The 19,104-nt window shown below is 45.1% G+C and overlaps 1 protein-coding gene across 1 annotated transcript in view; it reads left to right on the top strand.

Annotated features, from left to right (window-relative positions):
• The window catches only part of FBXW8 (F-box and WD repeat domain containing 8), a 126,638-nt gene that overhangs the window by 98,931 nt on the left and 8,603 nt on the right, over positions 1-19,104 (top strand). Inside the window, exon 8 of the mRNA XM_082699777.1 lies at positions 7,853-7,980. Within this exon, the coding sequence (XP_082555903.1) occupies positions 7,853-7,980 (128 nt within the window). The remainder of the gene's footprint in view (positions 1-7,852; positions 7,981-19,104) is intronic.

The raw sequence follows: 19,104 nt of genomic DNA, 5'->3' as shown, positions 1-19,104 counted from the left end.
TAACTGCTTTTTTATTTTTTTATTGGCTGTTTTGTGTATGATTTACTCTTTTCTCACCAGGCCCCCCCCCTCCCCAATTGTCTGTCTTTCTCATCGTTTTTTTAAATCTTAGCTCATCTGTGAATTTATAGAGGCTGTTCACTTAGCTCTGTATGCGAACATGAATATGCAGACCCTGCATTTTTGCAGCAAAATTGTTTACCACGTTATTGCAGGTCATATTGATGTTGGGTCAGAAGAGCAGCTTGGGCCATTTGGGTCATGAGTAGACTTACCCCAAAGGCTGAGAAGTCTTTTTATTTTGCGATTTTTTAAAAATGGGCATTACTGGTCTTGCACTTCAGGATCTGTACTGAATGCAACTGTGCCTCCCACTTCTGAAACCGCTAAATATGTTGCCATGAGTGCAAAAGCAAACGGACTTAATTTGTTCATTTGTATGCGTGGAGCAGATCTCCCGTAGGTCTGTGGGCCATGGGCCTGTGATCGATAGATACAGGCAGAGACGTGTAGCACTTACTCATTCTTTCATCAAATACATGTTGAGTCCCTCCTTTGTGCCAACCATGGGAACTATCTGTCCACTGCAGACCGTTGCACTGGAGGGTCCCCTGGGCGTCTGGCATCTGTGTGACTGTGGTGCATTGCCCTGATCCGTGGCACTTGTCTGTGTGGAAGAAGGACTGGACACAGTCTGTTCTACTTCTGTAACCCCAGATCGGCGCTGTTGTTGTAGATAGTCAGTATCTGCGTACTTTTAGCACATTTACCTGAATCTTGGCTTACGGTTCCTTCTAGCATCTCAGGCCTTTTTCCTGGAATGATTGCCCATCTTCCCAAAGTATGATCTCTAGAAGTTCCTTTAGTGAGGGGCTTTTAGGCACAGGTGTTCTCTGTGTTTTTATCCCCCAAACCTCTCTTTCTCACCTCAGTTGAAGGTGGTTTTGCGGATCTTTTCTAATGGTTGGCTGGCAGGTCTTTTCTCTCAGACCTTTGAAGAAATTATTGGTTTTGATTCCTTTGGGGCCACTGATATCTTGACTGTCAGTCTAATGGCCTCTGCTTTTGTCTGCTTTGAAGACCTTTTCCTTACTTTTCTCTGGTTTCTCTCTTATGTCTGTAGGTGTGCATGTACTTTTATTTTTCCTGCTTGGGATTTCTTGTGCTTCTTCCCTTCCAGTTTAGAATGTTCTGAGCTATTGTCAGAATTTTCGTCTCCCTCTTCCTGTCTGGAACTCAGGGGGCATGTGTATTGGACTAGCTTGTTGTCCTCTGTGCTAGTCACACTGTCCATCCCTGCTGCTCAGTGTTACCTTCTGATGATGTCTTCAGATCTGTCTTCGGTTCACAGAAATCTCTTGGATGCTGATTAGTTCTTTAACTCATCGATTGCCTTTTTAATTTCTAGAAATTCTCTTTGTTTTGTTTCTCCCAAGGCTGCTTTGCTGTTTTTAGCCCCTCACCCACTTTTATTTCTATAGACATTTTCAGCACATTTCTTGTTTTATCTAATAAATATCTGATATCCTTGGAAGTCTAATTATTCTCTTTGTTTTCTACCTCTCATTTATGATTTGTTTATTTGGGATTTTTTAGAATTATGAGCTCGTATTTGGCTGATCTTGATTTGTAGGTTTCCTAAGGGGCCTAGGTTGAGAGGGTCATCCTCCTGAGAAGACTCTGCCAGGTACCAGGAGACAGGTTACTGACCTGAAAGTACTTTAAGTAGTAGGCATAGGGATTTGGGGCCTTGCAGGTAGCATAAATTCAAAGTGAGAACCTGTGTGAGGGCAGAGCAGAGCTCACATTTTCCATCCGGAGCTGAACCTGAGGCAGACAGGCTTCCAGGGAGGCTCTCTTTGCCAGTGGATTGACTTTTTCCCTAGTTTGCTTTTTACCGAGTGTACCTATCTGTACAACGGCCCCAACTGGAGGCAGACATCTCAGTTCTGGTGTTCTGTTTAGTGCTGGCCGGAAACTTTGCTTCTTCTTGCTCCAGTTCTGGGCACCTGGTGCTGGCAGATGTCGTCAGAGCAGCCCCTGACATGAGTGCTGCTTCCTTTTCTGGTTTTAGCACCCTCTTCATTTTTGGCTCCTCCGAATTTCTCGGATTTTTTAGGAGTTAAACAGAATGTCTGAAGAATATTTAATAGACTGAAACTTATCCAGCATTTTCAGTGTTTGTAAACAAGAGGGTTTTCTACATATTCTAGTCTGCTGTGTTGTCAGGGTAAAACCTTAGCCTAGATACAGTCAGGGTGTTCTAGAATCTGGATTTTCTGGAGAGAGATCTATGGAACCTCCTACTTTGAGTAGGATGAAGTGATTCTTTGCATATAGACCAGTAGTAAAATTAGGCATCCAGAAATGAGGGAAGAATGTGTCAAGCAAAACAAAGCATCTCTGGATATTTATTATGAACTGGACTGTGGTGAGCTGGATACCATGTACCAATCAGTTAATCTCCAAGCACACACTCGGTCCTTGATCAGTGCCGCAGGAGTGAACGACAGGATTTCTGCCCCCCAGGAACTTTGAGCCTAAGTCTGAGCAGTGTTTTACAGCGTGTGGCGTGGTGCTTGGTAACAGAGCCTAAGGTGGCCTGCCCAGAACCCAGTGTTTGAGAACACAGGTTTGGGGGTTCAAGATGGCATCTTGGGAACACCAGGTGAAGTGTGTAGACAGAAAATACATTCAGTACTGACAAGAGTGGAACTTGTCAAATTGAATTCTGCCAAGGGCACAGAGAGAGCACAAAATACGCTTAATTGGGATGGAATTGGAGAGAACATGAGGATTATTTGCTTTACTCTCTAGAATTTGGCTTCTTACCAAGGCTATCCCCCTTAGAAGAGCAAAGTATGTGTGGCAGTGATGGGGGTGGCTTCTTAGGGAATCAAGAAAGAAAGCAGGTAGATTTTGTCATCTCCAGGGATTTCAGATATCCTCACCCACAGCCACCCTCAGCCCAGCATCTCCCAACCTTTAGCTCTCTTTGTCACTTCCCTTTTTTAAAAATGGCAGCAGACAAGTGATCTTTATGCTGTTTTATTTTTTAAATTTATTTTTAAGATTTTTAAAAAAGATTTTATTTATTTATTTGACAGAGATCACAAGTAGGCAGAGAAGCAGGTGGTGGATGGCGGTGGGGGGTGGGGGGAGCAGGCTCCCTGCTGAGCAGAAAGCCCAGATGCAGGGCTTGATCCCAGGACCCTGACATCATGACCTGAGCCAAAGGCAGAGGCTTAATCTACTGAGCCACCCAGGTGCCCCGTATTCTTAAGATTTTACTTATTTGTCAGAGCACACGCAGAGGGAGTGGCTGGCAGAGGGAGAAGCAGGCTCCTGGTTGAGCAAGGAGCCCAATGCAGGACTCAATCCCAGGACCCCAAGCTCATGACCTGAACCAAAGGCAGATGCTTAACCAGCTTAACCACCCAGGTGTCCCCCACTGTGCTTTTTTAAATGCCACCATCTTGTAAAGAAGCCTTCTGACCTCTCCCCACTCCTTTAGAAAGGCAGTGCTGGGGCCCTGAGGAGGCAAGCCGATTGATCAGGGGGTTGGTGTCCTGCCTTTGGCCGATTGAGGACTATGAGGAGGACTTACTGTTTGGGTAAGTTTAAAATCAAAACGGAAATGAAGTTCCTTTCTTCTTCCAGCAGTGCATGACCAAAAGTCTGGGACTGCGAGGCTCTATAATCTCTTCGTAGTGATTTCTGTGTGCGGCTGGCTCCTGTTTCATTATGAAGGTAGCAGGAGTCCCAGATTTAGGAAACATTTGCAGTGACACTCAGATGCCATCCCACTGGATGGGTGAAGGACCTTATCCCACTATAGGGACAGTAGCCGTTTCTCAGCTATTTTCTTCAAGCTTTGGTTGGATAGCCGGTCCTGGGCACACCAAATATTCCGGGTTACTCCTGGAAAGTACAGGGCCCACCTGCACCAGGCACCCCTGATATTGGCCCTGGGGCTGCCGCCTCCTTCCTGATTGTACCCTGCCCCTCCCCTTGCCATCACTAGTCACAACACCAGATGCAAGGACCTGGCTGTGAGGTGGGTTTCCTCAGAGAGGCAAGTCCCAGGTATGGGGGAGTGGGACGGCTGGTTGCCGCGCAGCAGCTGGTGAGAGGATCGACCTTTACAGCCGGCAGCAGGCTGAGGCTTCTGCAGGCCCTCCGCCATCCTGGGTCATCCCAGGACCGGCTGTAAAGATGATTGATAAATATATGTTGACTTAACTGTTGAACGAAGTACATTATTGGTCTAAAAAAGAGAAACAACCCAAGTAGCCATCAGTATGAAATTACATATCCGTAGAGAAATTCTGTGCAGCCATTAAGAACAAGGTCTATCTATAGAGACTCATGAGGAAAGGACTCTCACGTTGTTTAGGAAAAACAAGTTGTAAAACAACATAATTCCATTCAAAGGAAAACAGTTTTATATACACACAGACGCCTGGGTGGCTCAGTTGGTTGGGCAGCTGCCTTGGGCTCAGGTCATGATCCCAGCGTCCTGAGATTGAGTCCCACATCGGGCTCCTTGCTTGGCAGGGAGTCTGCTTCTCCCTCTGCCTCTGCCTGCCATTCTGTCTGCCTGTGCTCGCTCGCTCTCCCTCTCTCTCTCTGATAAATAAATAAAATCTTAAAAAAAAAAAGAGACAAGGAAGATCTGTGTCAGAAGGAAGTCTCACACTGTATACACCTAACTGCTGAAGTGGTTATTTCTGAGATGGATCTATAGAAGGTTTTCAACTTCTTGTAATTCTGTTAGAATGTGTTACAATATATATTACACTTGAAATCAGAAAAAAATAGATTGTTTAAGAAAAAGATTTCAAAGAAATCTGAACAGCTGCCAAAATGGAAAGTTTGGATTCTTAAACTAGGGTTTATGAAAAGACGTTAAGGTTTCTGGGAGCGGGGGGGGGGACTTTCTGCTGAAGTTCTTTTTATTTTATTTTTTTTTTAAGATTTTATTTATTTATTTGACAGAGATCACAAGTAGGCAGAGAGATAGAGGACGAAGCAGGCTCCCCCTTGAGCAGAGAGCCCGATGCGGGGTTCGATCCCAGGACCCTGAGATCATAACCTGAGCCAAAGGCAGAGGTTTTAACCCACTGAGCCACCCAGGTGCCCCCTGAAGTTCTTTTTAAACAATGCTTGTTTCCAGCAGGTGCCCTTTCAGTAGCTAGCTACCTGGAAGCCAGAGAGCAAGGCACACCTCCCGGTGTCCTCTGCACAGGCATCTCCTGTAGTTCTCTCTGCAGAAGAGGCGCCAGCCTTAATTTTGTCACTTGAGCTCATACTTAAACTAAAACTTTGCTCTGTAATCACTTATGTAGGCTCTTTTGTAACATACATTTGGTACTTAAAGGGAAAAATCCCAGCAATATCTATTGATTTGGCGGTCACATTAGTGCAGAGCATTTTGTCTGAGATTTTAGCTCTGGGTAGTGTTTTCCTTCTTTCTAGCATATCCACACACCTCTGAGAGGGAGTCAAGTGGCCCTGGGTTGAGACTCACCCAACTAGGGCAATAAAGAGAAAAATTAGTCTAATGCATGGTCTTAACAAGAGGGGGAGTGGGAGCATGAATAATTAATCTCACTCGTCTATGGCAATCAGATAAAATGAAGTCCCATTTGCTCAACCTTATTAAAAGAGAGAGAGGGCGGGAGGGCGGGAGGGAGAAATGGTAAAGGTCGTTAAGGGACTTTTAACATGGAAAGAACCGCCTCGGAGATGGGTAATGTGTTTTCTAGTCTCTGTGGTCTTTAACTAACCCTAATGGTAAAGGTACTCTTTGGATATTCTGATTCATTGAATTATTAAACATTTCAGAAAATACTTGACTCTTGACTATGAACTTTGATGCCTTTGTGATGAATTTGCAGTCTTTCTGGAGAGGGATCAGATTTCCCTGTGTCACTTCGAGAGGACCCTCCGCTTGTCAAAAAGGAATGAGAAAAAGAAAAGAGGGTCTCAAGACCAGATTTTTATTCTTACAATTACCCAAGACGTTCGTACATCAGAGGCCTACCTTCCTACTATGGAAGTTGAAAACAAAAAGAAATTGAGTCCAAGAACTCTACCAAGAGCTCTATTTACATTAGCCTATGTGAGAGACCATGAGATTGCTGTTAATTTTTTTCTTCCTCCTAGAACTGATCTTATGCAGCTTTTAGGTTATTTGCTATAGATAGAAGATTTGATTATTTCTTTGTACTTACTTGGAAGAATAACTTTTTTTTATATTTTAGAATTATTGAATTACTTTCAGAATTATTAGAACTGTATAGAATTCTTGGAGTTTTTTCAAAGTTATTTTCCACTGCATGAAAACAAATAAAATTTAGCTTGTTCTCTATAGTCTTAATAGATTAGGAAGGCATTTTCAAATTTGAAATAGTCTCTCTTCCTTTCAGGAGCTGCTGGCAATATTAATTAAGGTGATAATCTTGTTTTAACTGTGAAGCATTTCCAAAGATTCACTTGTTAGAAATGTGTGTTGATAAGGAGATCATGGTTTTCAAGGTAGAGATCATCAGCCTCTCAATACTGAAAGAAGAATATCCTGATAAACTGATAAATGTAAGGTTGAAAAAGAGAGCGTGCCATCTCCGTGTGTGTGCAAAAGGAGGAGAATCTCTACAAAATATTAACATTAATAGTTTTGAGTTCAGTCATTTTAACCGCATGATCAGCAGAAAAGAATACGTGTATGTGTGTGTGTCAGAGAGAGAGAGAGAGAATGAGGATGAGGTGGCTTTTGAACTGTGAATTTGGGGGCACACATGGGCAGTATCTTAAGTATTTACAACAATGACTAATCCATAGCAAGCATCTAGGGCTTTTTAATGTTATTTTTATTATTTTATGTTATGTTATGTTATTTTTATTCATTTATTTGAGAGAAGTGAGAGTGATCACAGAGGCAGAGGGAGAGGGAGAAGCAGACTCCCTGCTGAGCATAGGGCCTGATACCGGGCTTGCTCACTGGACCCTGAGATCATGACCTGAGCTGAAGGCAGACATTCAACCAACTGAGCCACACGTGCACCCCCATAGCAAGCATTTAATGTTAATTAATTGAATTTTTTTTTTTTAGTAAAAGACAAATAATCTTTAGAAAGATTCCTCATGAACCACCTTTTTTTTCTTTTTGCTGGAAAGAAAGCACAGAACTGTTCGATCATAATGAACACGTAGTCTAGAGACACCCTATAGAACAGAACCTCCTAAAATTAGCAAGGGGAGAGTGGCTGGAGAGAGAGATGTTTGGGAATGTCAGTTATACCTCACTTAAGAAACTTGTTTTAATGTTCGGGAATAAGACTTTGTGTTTTGGTTTGTAGTTTAGTCTAAAGAAATCATCTGTCATGTAGTGATTAACTATCCATCCTCCTGGAAATAGTACCATTCTTTTTTTCTCCTTCTGGGATAGCAATACAGAGATGGGGAAAATGAGATAACACAGGCTGGCACATCTGTGGACATCAGAAAATCAGAAGGCAGCTTCCCAATCTGATGTTGTCACTGACTCGTAGTTTCCATGCTGCTCTTTCTGGGTTAGGAAATTGGGATACCTAACGTCCCCATTTGGTGTTTTCCTTTGTGTCCTATGATTTTTGTACCTTGGCCTGGGAACTCTTTGGCTGTTCTTTTATTTTCTTTTGCATTTACTTTTGTCATTCTAAGAGCCATATCCCTGTGCTGGAAAAGGTCAGGAAATTATGCAGCAGTACATGTCCGTTAAGGGGAGCTGGGTGATGGTCTAGGATAAGAAGTGTTGGATGGGGTTCTGCTGTAAGCAGCTGCACACCCACGTATCTTCCTTCCTTCTCAGATCCTGGTGTACAGCCTGGAAGCAGAACGGTGCCTCTCAAAGCTGGGCAACGCGCTTGGTGATTTCACTTGTGTCAATCTCAGAGACAGCCCTCCCAACCTCATGGTCAGCGGCAACATGGACAGGAGGTAGGTGTGAGTGAAGAGCCATGTTTTGCAGCCGCGGTGGCTTTCTGCCGGGTCTTTGCCCCTCGCCTCCCCCGTGCTCGCTCATTTCCTCTGCTGCTTGCACGGCTGCGTTCTCACTCCACAGCCTTGCCGCCTCAGTTCAGCCTGATCCTTAAATACCGTCTCTGTGAACTTGGAGAACAAAGTCTTGCATTAGGTAATAGTTGGACAGAGCTAGCTCTCGGCCTCGATTCTGAAACGCCATGGGAAGGTGGTCTTTTAAGCCATTTGGTGGACACAGTTGGTAGAAGGTCCAGTGAGACCACTTGGAATATCTTTTGTCCCCCTGCTGCAAAATTTGTCTGGCATTTAAAAGCTCACTTTCTAATATTAAAAACAATAACCTAAGGGCTGAATCATGTTCAGCAGAATAGGATTGCCTGCCAAATGATGTCAAGAGTGTATTTCAGAACACTATGGTGTCCCTCTGGTGATGGGGGGGAAAAGGGACTTGATGGGAACAGATTCCAGTTTCTATTTAGCTGATTAGCAGTCTTCTCTTGAACGCTTTGGCTTGGGGAGTCGGATTTTCCTGCTACAGGGTCCAGTGCCAGTAACGGACGCTCCAGGAACCACCAGCACGAAAGGATTAAAGTATTTGAAAAGACCCTCTGAGTCCAAATTTTAGGTCTTTTTCCCTCCCCGTCCCATCTCTCCCTTGTCTTTTCTTTTCCTTGTCTTTTTTTTTGGCTGGTTATCTGCCATGTCTGATCCAGTGCCCTGAAGAGAGGTAGCATGGCTGGAGGCCAGGGTCTGCCGGCGCCCCCTCCCCCGGGCCCGGCCCCGGGCTGCAGGTGGTGGGCTGCTCGGTGGGGGGATCAGATCACAAGGCGGGCACTCCTGTGTGCCAAGTCTCAGACCTCTGCCGCACCAGTGCAGCAGCTTGCAAAAATAATTATTGTGTCAAATAATATTTTCAACTCCTGACCTTCACCCCTCTGCTACCCCCTTCCCTTAGAGCAGAAAGATAATGTGAGTGTGCTCTGTGGAAAGAAAATTGGTTCTCAAGGCTTCCTAAAATGGCTGATAATTTCTGAGCTCAAGAATTGAACTCCTCATTGTATGTACAGTTTTTCTCTAAAAAAGCAAAAAACAAACCAGGCTTGGTAAGTGGCCCCACATGTGGCACAGCAAAGGAAATCAGTTTGCAGTTTACTTCTATGTTGTGGTTTGCAGACTGAGCCGCACAAAGGCTCCACGCTTATCTGATAGGATCTCCCCCAGGGATCGAGCTGCTACTACTCTCTTTCCAGGACAGCGAATGCAGAGGCCTCTTGGGGGCATCCAAATGGAAGGGTTTAGGATTGTAGGTCATCCCTCAGAGTTTGCTTACGGAATGAGCATTTAGGTGTTCGACTATAGCTAGGCTCCCAGGAAGCCGCCGAGGTGTTCCAGTGCTGTTCCAGAGAAGAGGTCTCTGCTGCCTGCATTACTTAGCCCAGTCGGCTGGACAGGGACAGTTAAAGCTAGACTGTCCCAACCCTTGTCAGCAGAACGGCATCCGGTCCATTAGCAGACCTGCAAACTCTGTAAAGCTGACCTTGTCCTCTGGAGCAGGGCTGCCAGAAGAGGAGCTAAAGGCCCTGTGGAGAGCGGCTCTCTGGTCATGTTCAAGTGCAGATCTGACCATGTGAAGTCTGTTTCATTAGGAAACCAGTGTTATGGTGTGGATTTTTGGTTTTGTTTTGTTTTTTCATCCTCGGTCTTTGTGGATGTAAAGAGCAGACTAGTGGCTTGGAGTTGAGAAGGGGGTGTTCAGAGAGGCGTTTCATCAGGGCAGTCCTAGATGTGCCAGCTGGTGGGCCACTCCTGGGATGTCAGGGGCCCGCCGTCACAGAGGTCGTTCCTTATGAATCAGAATAGTAGCATAAGCAAAATGAATTTGGAAATACAGGGGTTAAAAAATTATACCTCTGGAAAAAGGAAAGAGTAAGGAATCTAGAGTTTCAAATCTAGTAGCAGGAATGGGGTGTGCATGTGTTTTCAGCAAAGGCTTACTAGCTAGGAGTTGGATCTCGTTAGAGACGCACACAGAGGCTCTTATAGCTTATGTTTTATCTCAAAAGTGGGAGCAAGGGGTCCAGTACTATGAAGAGAACAATGTACTTGGTTGTCAGTTAACGGCCGCTGCAATTTTAAAAACCTGGAACTTCCTTTTTAAATTTTTATTTAAACTTAATTTCTACTGCGCCTAGTACTCTATCAATAACTTGAAAATGAAGTGGACTCTAAAGATACATAAAACTGTCCCAGATTAAGACAAAAGTAATCTTCATGAATGTAAGGAAATTAGCAAACAATGGGTAGAATTTTTTAAGGCATTTGGAAGGGGGGGTGGAGTGGCTAAAATTTAAAGGGAAAGAACAGCTCACCTAGCATCTCACCCTTTCCAGAAAAAAAAATCTGATAAAGATGAAGAGAATGATTAGGGTGGAAATGGTTATGATTGGACTGTGCTTCTCCCTTCCTGGGAGAAAAGGGCTATAAAGCAGGGAGAGGGAGGAGTATGGCTCTGCACAAGAGTTTTAACATCATAGATTATTGACTTCTTCTGAACACACATTTTGTCCTTTCCTGCTAAACCAAGAAGAGCGAGGAGTAACGTCAGGAGTGGACTCGTGTCTGTTCTCCTCACCACGGTGTCCAGCGCTCAGTCAGGGCTCAACACGAAGTTTTGTATTTATTCTAAGATGCCCTTTTTATATGTTCACAGCTGTGCAATCAGGACGTATCCTTTATAAGGAAATCTTAAAATTAATTGGCAGCATTTTTAGATGCTTCATGAAATAACGGTGTTTTCAATGAAATGAAAGGATGCATTTGCTCAATGAAGGCAACATGAATTAATGGCTTAGGAATGATAACATTTACAAGAAGCCTCAGTAGGTCACCAAGAGAGAGACTGAAGGAAATAGGCCAGTTTGTTGTTGTTTCAGTTTAACCTGTATTTGGGGTTCACTGAGCATTGAAATCTCTACATTTATGTCTTCTACGAAATTTGAGAAGATTGTGGCCATTATTTCTTCAGATGTTGTTTTCTGCACTAATCCCTTTCTCCTCTCCTTTTGGGACTCCGGGATGTCAGACTTCTGATGTTATCCCACAGGCCACTGATGCTCTCTGTTCATTTTCTTCCCTGAACTTCCTGTCCTTCAGAGTGTATAATAACTCTCCCATTTAATTTCAGGTCCACTGACTCTTTCCTCTGTCATATCCTTCTCCTCCTGAGCCTACCCAGTGCTAATTTTTTATTTCCGGTTTTTTGGGTTCCAAATTTGCATGTAGGTCTGTTTCTCTGCTCAGAACTTCATTGTTTCTTACCATTTTACCTTTACCTTCTGGAATATAGTTACAATAGCTGCTCTTAAAGCCATTGGTGATTCCCCAAATCTGGGTTGTTTTTTCCCTTAAGAGTGGGTCGCATTTTCCTGGGGATTTTTTGGTGTTTTTTGTTTGTTTCTGTGGTGTCGGGGGTGGGGATGTATGTCAAGTACTTTTGGATTGTATCCTGGACATTGGAAATGTCATGTTGTGTCCACTTTGGATCGTGTTGTATAATCCTCTGGAGAATGTTAAGGTTTTTGTGTTAGGGGGCACTTGGGGGTGGCTCAATTGGCGAAGTGTCGGACTCTTGATCTCAGCGTTGTGTGTTCAAGCCCCATGTTGGGCTCCACGCAGTGTGGAGCCTACTCTAAAAAAAAAGAAAAAGAAAATGATTTTTGTTGTTGTTGTAAAAAGGCAGTGACCCTGGTTAGGTTCAGACTGCATGTTCTGTCTTCTGTGGGTGGTAACTCCAGTGTTAGCTCCATTTTCAAAGGTTTTGTTAATGCTTCTCTTGGCTCTGTCCCATACACGTTACCCAGGGGTCAGTCTGAGATGCTATTGGTTTTTTGTATGTGGTTTTTTGTTTGTTAACTAAAGTACAGCTGACATGCAGTGTTCTGTTAGTCCAGTGATTTCAGCCGTCTGTCCGTCATCACCAGGACAAGTGTCGTTAGCATCTCTTACCGTACAGTCTTGACTGTATTCTCTAGGCTGTACTTTTCATCTTGGCAACTTATTATTTTATACCTGGAATTTTGTACTCTTAGTCTCCTTCACAGTGTTGCTCATCCTTCCACCCACCCACTTCCTCTGGCAACTACCAGTTGGTTCTCTGTATTTACTGTCCGTTTCTGTTTTTTTGTTTTTTCTCGTTTTGTTTTTTAGATTCCACATCTGTGAAATCATATGGTATTTGTCTTTTTCTCTTTGACTTCTTTCTCTCAGTATAATACCTTCTAGGTCCATCCATGTTGTAAGTGGAAAGATTTCACTTTTTATGGCTGAGAATATTCCGTTGTGAATATATACTGGATCGTCTTCATCCGTCCGTCCATCCATGAACACCTGAATTGCTTCCATATCTTACTCTTATAAATAATGCCACAGTGAACATGGAGTGCATGTATCTTTTCGAATTAGTGTTTTTGTTTTCTTTGGGTAAATGCCCAGAAGTGGAATTTTTTAATTTTTTGAGGAACCCCCATACTGGTTTCCACAGTGGCTGCACCAGTTTCGTTCCCCACTAACAGTGCACAGGATCCCCTTTTCTCCACATTTTCGCCAGTGCTTATTTCTTTTAGATACTAGCCGTTCTGACTGGCATGAAGTTATAACTCATTGTGGTTTTGATTTGCATTTCCCTGATAAGTGATGGTGAGCATCTTTTCAGGTGTCTGTTTGGCCATCTCTGTGTCTTCAGAAAAACTGTCTATTCCGGTCCTCTGGAGATCACAGTGTTGTTGAGTTTTTTAAAGATTTTATTTATTTATTTGACAGAGATCACAAGTAGGCAGAGAGAAGGGTGGGGGGAGCAGGCTACCTGCTGAGCAGAGAGCCCAATGCGGGGCTCGATCCCAGGATCCTGGGACCATGACATGAGCCGAAGGCAGAGGCTTTAACCCACTGAGCCACCCAGGCGCCGTGACAGTGTTTTAAATCTTAGATGAAATCTCGGAGCCGTTGCTATATGCCGCGTTGGAGCTGTCCTGCACAGCTCCGAGAGGAGCCGGAGATTTGTGTGCGGGCTTGTACAAACAGTAACAGGCTCTCTGTCAGTGTGTTCCTCTCTTCATCCCTATACTTTCCAGCGTTCAGGGGCTCTTTGGGCTTCTGACCAGAAGAAAGGGTTTCTCTCGGTCTTCCCTGCCTGCTTCACTACCACCGTGCAGCTCTGTGGTAACAAGGCTATAGAACAAAGAGGGGGGGGAAATCCCCACAAAGATATCGCTTCCCCAACACACACAGTCTTGGGACTGCAAGGGCCCTTCGCCTCGGTTCCTCAGAAAGGTGGCCTTTCTTTCGGAGCTCGAGCTCCTGCACTACCACACAACTCTTGGAGCTCATACTTGGGGCGTGGCTGAGAGAGAAGAGGGAGGAGATGGGAAACCTTTCCCCATGGGGCCCCTTCCTCCACAGCCCACCATCCGGAGTTGACTCTCCAGTGTCCTCAGGTGTTTGCTTTGTGTTTTGGCCAGAGGATTTGGTTGTGGTCAGCAGGAGACAGGCAGTAACGGGCTTCATTCCTCTTGGCCAGAGCAGAACCCCCACTTTCTCCTCAATGATTTAAATAAATGAATAGTTGGCAGTCGGGGGCTATGTTAACTGAGGCCCTTTTCCATCCTCCTCATCGGTGACCTGCTCATTCCCCACCATGAAAACGGGGGAGTTGGGGGGGGCAGCAGATCTCATCCTGGAACATCCTGGAACAAAGCAGTTCGTCACTGCTCTGCAGGGAGAATCTCAATAGGACTTGGTGGTAAGGGCCTATGTCAAGATGGGAGTGGGTTGCCAAGGCAACAGTCACTCTACCAACAATGCTCACTGCCTTTCTTGCCCTGGAATCTCAAGATGAGTTTTAAATTTTTAGCACCTTTTTTTGAGATAAATTCACATGCCTACAATTTGCCGTTTTAAAATTGTACAATTCACAAGGCTGAGTTATATAACGTTCACAAGGTTATGCCGCCATCACCATCACCCCCAAAAGAAACCTGGACCCACCAGCAGCCACTCCCCCGTCCCTCCAGCTCCTCTAGCTCTCGGCAGCCACTCTTCTATTTTCTGTCTCTCCACATCTGTTTTGGACGTTTCGTATAAATGGAATCCTATAAAATGTGACCCTTTGTGACTGGCTTCTTCCGCTTGCACGATGTTTCCAAGATGAACCTGCGTTGCAGCCTGAATCACTTCTTCATTCCTTCTGTGGCCAAACAGATGCCGTGGTGTGAATATACCCCATCTATTCGCTCGTCACTTAATAAACACTTGGGTTGTTTCCACTTTCTGACTATTGTGAATACTGCTGTATCATTCAAGTACAAATTTCTGTGTAGACATAGGTTTTTCGTTTTTTTGGCTATATACCGAGGAGTGGAATTGTTGCCTTACATGGTAACTGAATGTTGAACCTTTTCAGGAACTCTAGACTCTTTCCAAAAGTGGCTGCGCCATGTGACTCTCCCACCGACACTGGGCGACGGTTCTCATTTCTCCATGTCCTCGCGGGTCCTCGCCCAGCCTTGCCCTTGTCTCTGATTATAGCGTAAGGGGTGTGAAGTGGCAGCTCATCCTGGGTTTGATTTTCGTTCTCCTGGTGGCTAATGTGGTGTTGAACTTTATTTCATGTGCTTTTTGGCCTCATCGAATAAGTGTCTGTTCAGATCCTTGGCCTGTTTTCTTCGCTGGGCTACTTGTCTTTTTTATTTATTGAGTTGTCAGAGTCTTTAATAGATTCCAGATACCAGTCCTTTCTCAGATGGGATTTGTAAGCTTTTCCCCGCAGTTGGTGGTTTGTCCCTTCATTGTCTTGGTGGTATCTTTTGAAGCCCAGAAGTTTTAAAATGTCAATGAAGTTCAGTTTATCCGTTTTGTTCTGTCACTAGTGCTGCTGGTATCACACTGAAGAGGCCATTTCTAGCCCAGGGTCACGAAGATTTACTCTTTTAAGTTTTCTTCTAAGATTTTTCTAGTTTTCACTGTTCCCCTGAGGTCTGGGTGCAGTTACAGTTGATTTCTGTGTATGTTGTGAGATGGGAGCCCAACCTCATTCTTTTGTCTGGCTGTCCACACTATCTGTTGAAAAGTATTCTTTGCCCTGTTGAACTGTTCAGCACCATTGTTGAAAATCAATTAACCGTAAAATAGGGCTGTTATTCTAGGTATAGTCATCTGATTAAAATTTAAAATCTGAAAGGATATTAAAGTAAGCTAAGTATTTCCATGTTTCCAATTTGGGATCCTGTGCCTTATTGGTGGGGGGGGGAGGGGATATACGTCACCATTATTGCCCACAGATGGCTTCATGGGCTTTTCTGCTGGGGATCATAAGATGTTCACAGAGCTCTTCAAGGCCATCCATTGCTGGCCCCACTGAGCAAACAGCCAGAAAGGTTGAGTGATCAGTCCGAGGGCCCTCCTACTCTTATGGGCAATATAGAGAGAACTCCAAACCTGAGATACAGCTTTAAAATGCAGAGCTCGGAGCAGAGCCTGGAGTTGGATAATTAAACTGGGTCATTCGACTTAAAAAACGATGTTCTTCTAGTTGCTGTTTACAGTGAATCCTTACCAGAGGCCACCGTCAGTGCTACAGAGATAAAGCTTATTGATTTTGGCATATAAGGTTATATTTAAGATTCTCTAATAGCCCAGGTTCAGCAGGACAAAACAGAATCATGCATTGATTTCTTGGAAAAAACAAAACAAAACACCAAAACCTTGATTAATTTGGTCTCTTAAAAAAGAAGCCTCCATGTTAATGTTTTCTTATTTGTTCGCTCTATTTTCCGGATAGAAATACAGCTTTAGGTCAGGTCCTTCTAAATGAAACTGCCGAGCCAGAGCCTAAATAGGCTTTATCTTTGCCATCAAATACAGTTTGCCTTATTATCATTTGGGACTATTTAATCCAAACCAATGGGAGGCGAGCCCTGAGTGGTGACCCCCCAGTTAAAGAGTCTCCGAGCTTCCTTCTGGCCCCGACAAGTACGGAGTGGGGGTGTGCTGCTGCCTGCTGTCAGAGAGAGAGTGAGTGGGGCGTAAATGTTGTGTTTGCTCCATCTGCAAGTGTTATAATAAGTTATTCAAAGCTCTTAGCACAGGACCAACCAGAGCGTGCCTCCCTCTCAGTTCCAGCACGTTTTCCTACCCATCAGATGGATGCTCCTCTGCTGGAGTCTTTGGAAGGTTCTGGTGTCTTTTATTTTAATTGGCGGGCTAGCGCCGACTCCTATGGTGTGATTTTCATTAGAGAGGGGCTGGAGAGAGGGAGTGTTGGAACAGCCCTCCAGACCCAACCATGAATATTAAACATAATACAATTACAGCTCTCGAACCAATTATTTTTCTCTTCAACGGGCAAAGTTGATGAAATACTTGCTAGATAGGAATTCACAATATCTACCGCTGGCTTCTTTCTGGCCCTGGAATCCGTTGTCTTGGCAGGATTTTGTGCCCATTTGTCGTGCTACCTGTTTCCCAGCACTGAGTCTCTGATTGGAGTGCTGAGGTTGCACACTTGGCCAAGGGATGTGGTTCAGGTTGGTGGCGCTCTGTCAGACGCTCGAGGCAGACACCGGTTTCTTAATGTGGATTTGAATGGCTCGTGCGGACTTCGCACACCGCGGGGTGTGCCATTTCTATCTGTTGACGAGAAAGCAGAGTGATGCCTCTCTAAGGAGATGTCCTATAAATTCTCTTCCTTTTTTCCTGGGGTAGAAGTTCAAGTCTCTTTTGGCCCAGTTTTGTTTTCCTTAGTGATGTAAAATACACAAATGCCGTATCTTTTGGTGTATTGGTTTATTTTGTTTGGAGCCATCCATGCTGGTATCTCAATACAATAGGAAAACAGATGGCAAACTTTGAACTTCTGGACCAAATTTGTGTTTGCCTTTGTCTCCCTAACAGCCAAACTGTAAATTATGGAGTATAAATATTCAACAGAGGGGCTCTTTATGAAAATCACCACAGCAAAATAGGCCCTTACTAACCAAGTATGTGCTGAAAAGTACTTGGGCCAGAATCTTCCTCCTCCCTGCACCCGGCCTTTCCAAGTTGCCCCGAGTGAGCAGTGCATCTGTAGCCTATGGGCGGCGCTCCTTTCCCAGCATTTATACCTTTCCTCACTTCCCCTTCGCACAGGGCCTCCAGTGGCTCTAAATGCCCGGAGGGAGACCTGTTTTTCCAAGCCTGTTGCCTGCTCTCCCTGCATCTGTAACCCCCGACCCCTCCCTGGGGAAGGAGGATTGCACTGCCAGAGTCAGAGCTCGTCCGCGCACAGCGTGGCCTAGATGGTTCTGTGTGCTGGCCCGGAAGAACCAGTGGATCTCTCCTCCGTGTTCTAGGACTACATATTTCTCAAATCCAGTTTTGTTTGAAAGAAAGCATACATCTAGGAGTGTACGTAAGCTGTGTGTACAGTTTAGTCACAGAAGGCCTGTGCATCCACCCCTCAGCTTTAGAAACAGAGCGTGGCTGGTACCTCTGTAGACCTCAGGGTGCCCCCCTCCCCCATCATGAATGAGTTCCTGTTTCTGAAACAACATGGCAGTGTCTCTGCTTAAAAGGAAAGGGCGCCTTTATCCCCTTCACTCTGCTATTGCCACTCTTTCCCAGGGTAACTGCTGTTACCAATTCAAGTGTGTCCTTCCAGAATCTTACTTAAGAGTTTTCTCCCCCCCCCCTTTTTTTTTAAAGAGAGAGGGGCATCGAGGGGCAGGGGAAGGAGAGAGAGAACCTTAAGCAGGCTCCACACCCAGTGCTCGGAGCCCAGTGCAGGGCTCGATCCCTGAGCTGAAACCAAGTTGGATGCTCAACTGACTGAGCCACCCAGGCACCCCCAAAATCTTAAAATTTTTCAACTTTACTTGAATAGGCAACCCACACATTCAAAATTGAATTCAAAAGTACAACAGAGAAGCCAGGCTTCTGGGCACTTCTCTTCCTGAGCAGCCTGGTCCTCCTCAGCCACGACTGCCTGTCCGCGTTCTCGGGAGGGTGTCTGTACGCACACAGCTCACACACAGCACACACACATTGATTCTTCACCCCCACACCTGTCACACCACCAGGCCGGCGCGCCTCCCGTGGCGCAGTGGCTTAGGGACTGCCGGCCTGCCCCGCTCTGCCTCCCGCAAAGTTGGCGCCGGGGCGGCCGGATGGCCACCCGGAGCTGCCGTCGTGCCAGAGCTAGTGAACCGTGCTGCGAACGCTGTTTCTGGTGTTCCTCGCTTCGGTAGGATACGCTTAATATGAAATTCTCGTTCTGATAAGTGCTCTGGAGTGTGAGTATGCATGCCTCTCATGAATTCTAGAGAAATACCAGCCCTTAACTATTTGGATATTGCCTCCTTGCCCTGTACTGTTTCTCCCTCTAGAACTTCTTTTGGATACACGGTGTACCGTCCCCTTCTATCATTTGCATCTCTTAATCCCTCAGTCACATTTTTTTTTAAAGATTTTATTTATTTGACAGAGAGAGAGAAATCACAAGTAGGCAGAGAGGCAGGCAGAGAGAGGGGAGAAAGCAGGCTCCCTGCGGAGCAGAGAGCCCGACGTGGGGCTCGATCCCAGGACCCTGGGATCATGACCTGAGCTGAAGGCAGAGGCTTTAACCCACTGAGCCACCCAGGTGCCCCCCTCAGTCACATTTTTTATCTGTGTTCTGTTTTAGGTCATTTTTGAGAATATTGTCTAATCCACAAATTCTGAATTTAATTTCAGGAGTGGTGTTTTCATTTCCAGAAGTTTTATGAGGCTGCCCTTTTTTTTAAAGGCAGACGTCTTGACTCCCCTTTCCCACCCCACTTATTTTGGGTGGGCCTAAGTCTTACCATCTTGCCACTGGTTCCTAAGGTTGGCACCTGCCAGCAGCCTCGCCCCACCCCAGGCTGTCCAGGCTGCTTTCCAGCTTGGGCCCTGGGGCAGCCGCTTGCTTTGTGAACCCAGCAGTGCGTTTTAAAGGCTGTTGTTTATCCAGCAGTACTAAGTGATTTTCAGTGGGAGGGTCAGTAAGTTGTCTGAAACAGAAACCCCATCTTTTGC

Source organism: Mustela nivalis (genome assembly GCF_964662115.1).
Source record: "Mustela nivalis genome assembly, chromosome: 14".
NCBI classification, from domain to species: domain Eukaryota; kingdom Metazoa; phylum Chordata; class Mammalia; order Carnivora; family Mustelidae; genus Mustela; species Mustela nivalis.
This window is presented reverse-complemented; position numbering and strand designations above follow the sequence as displayed.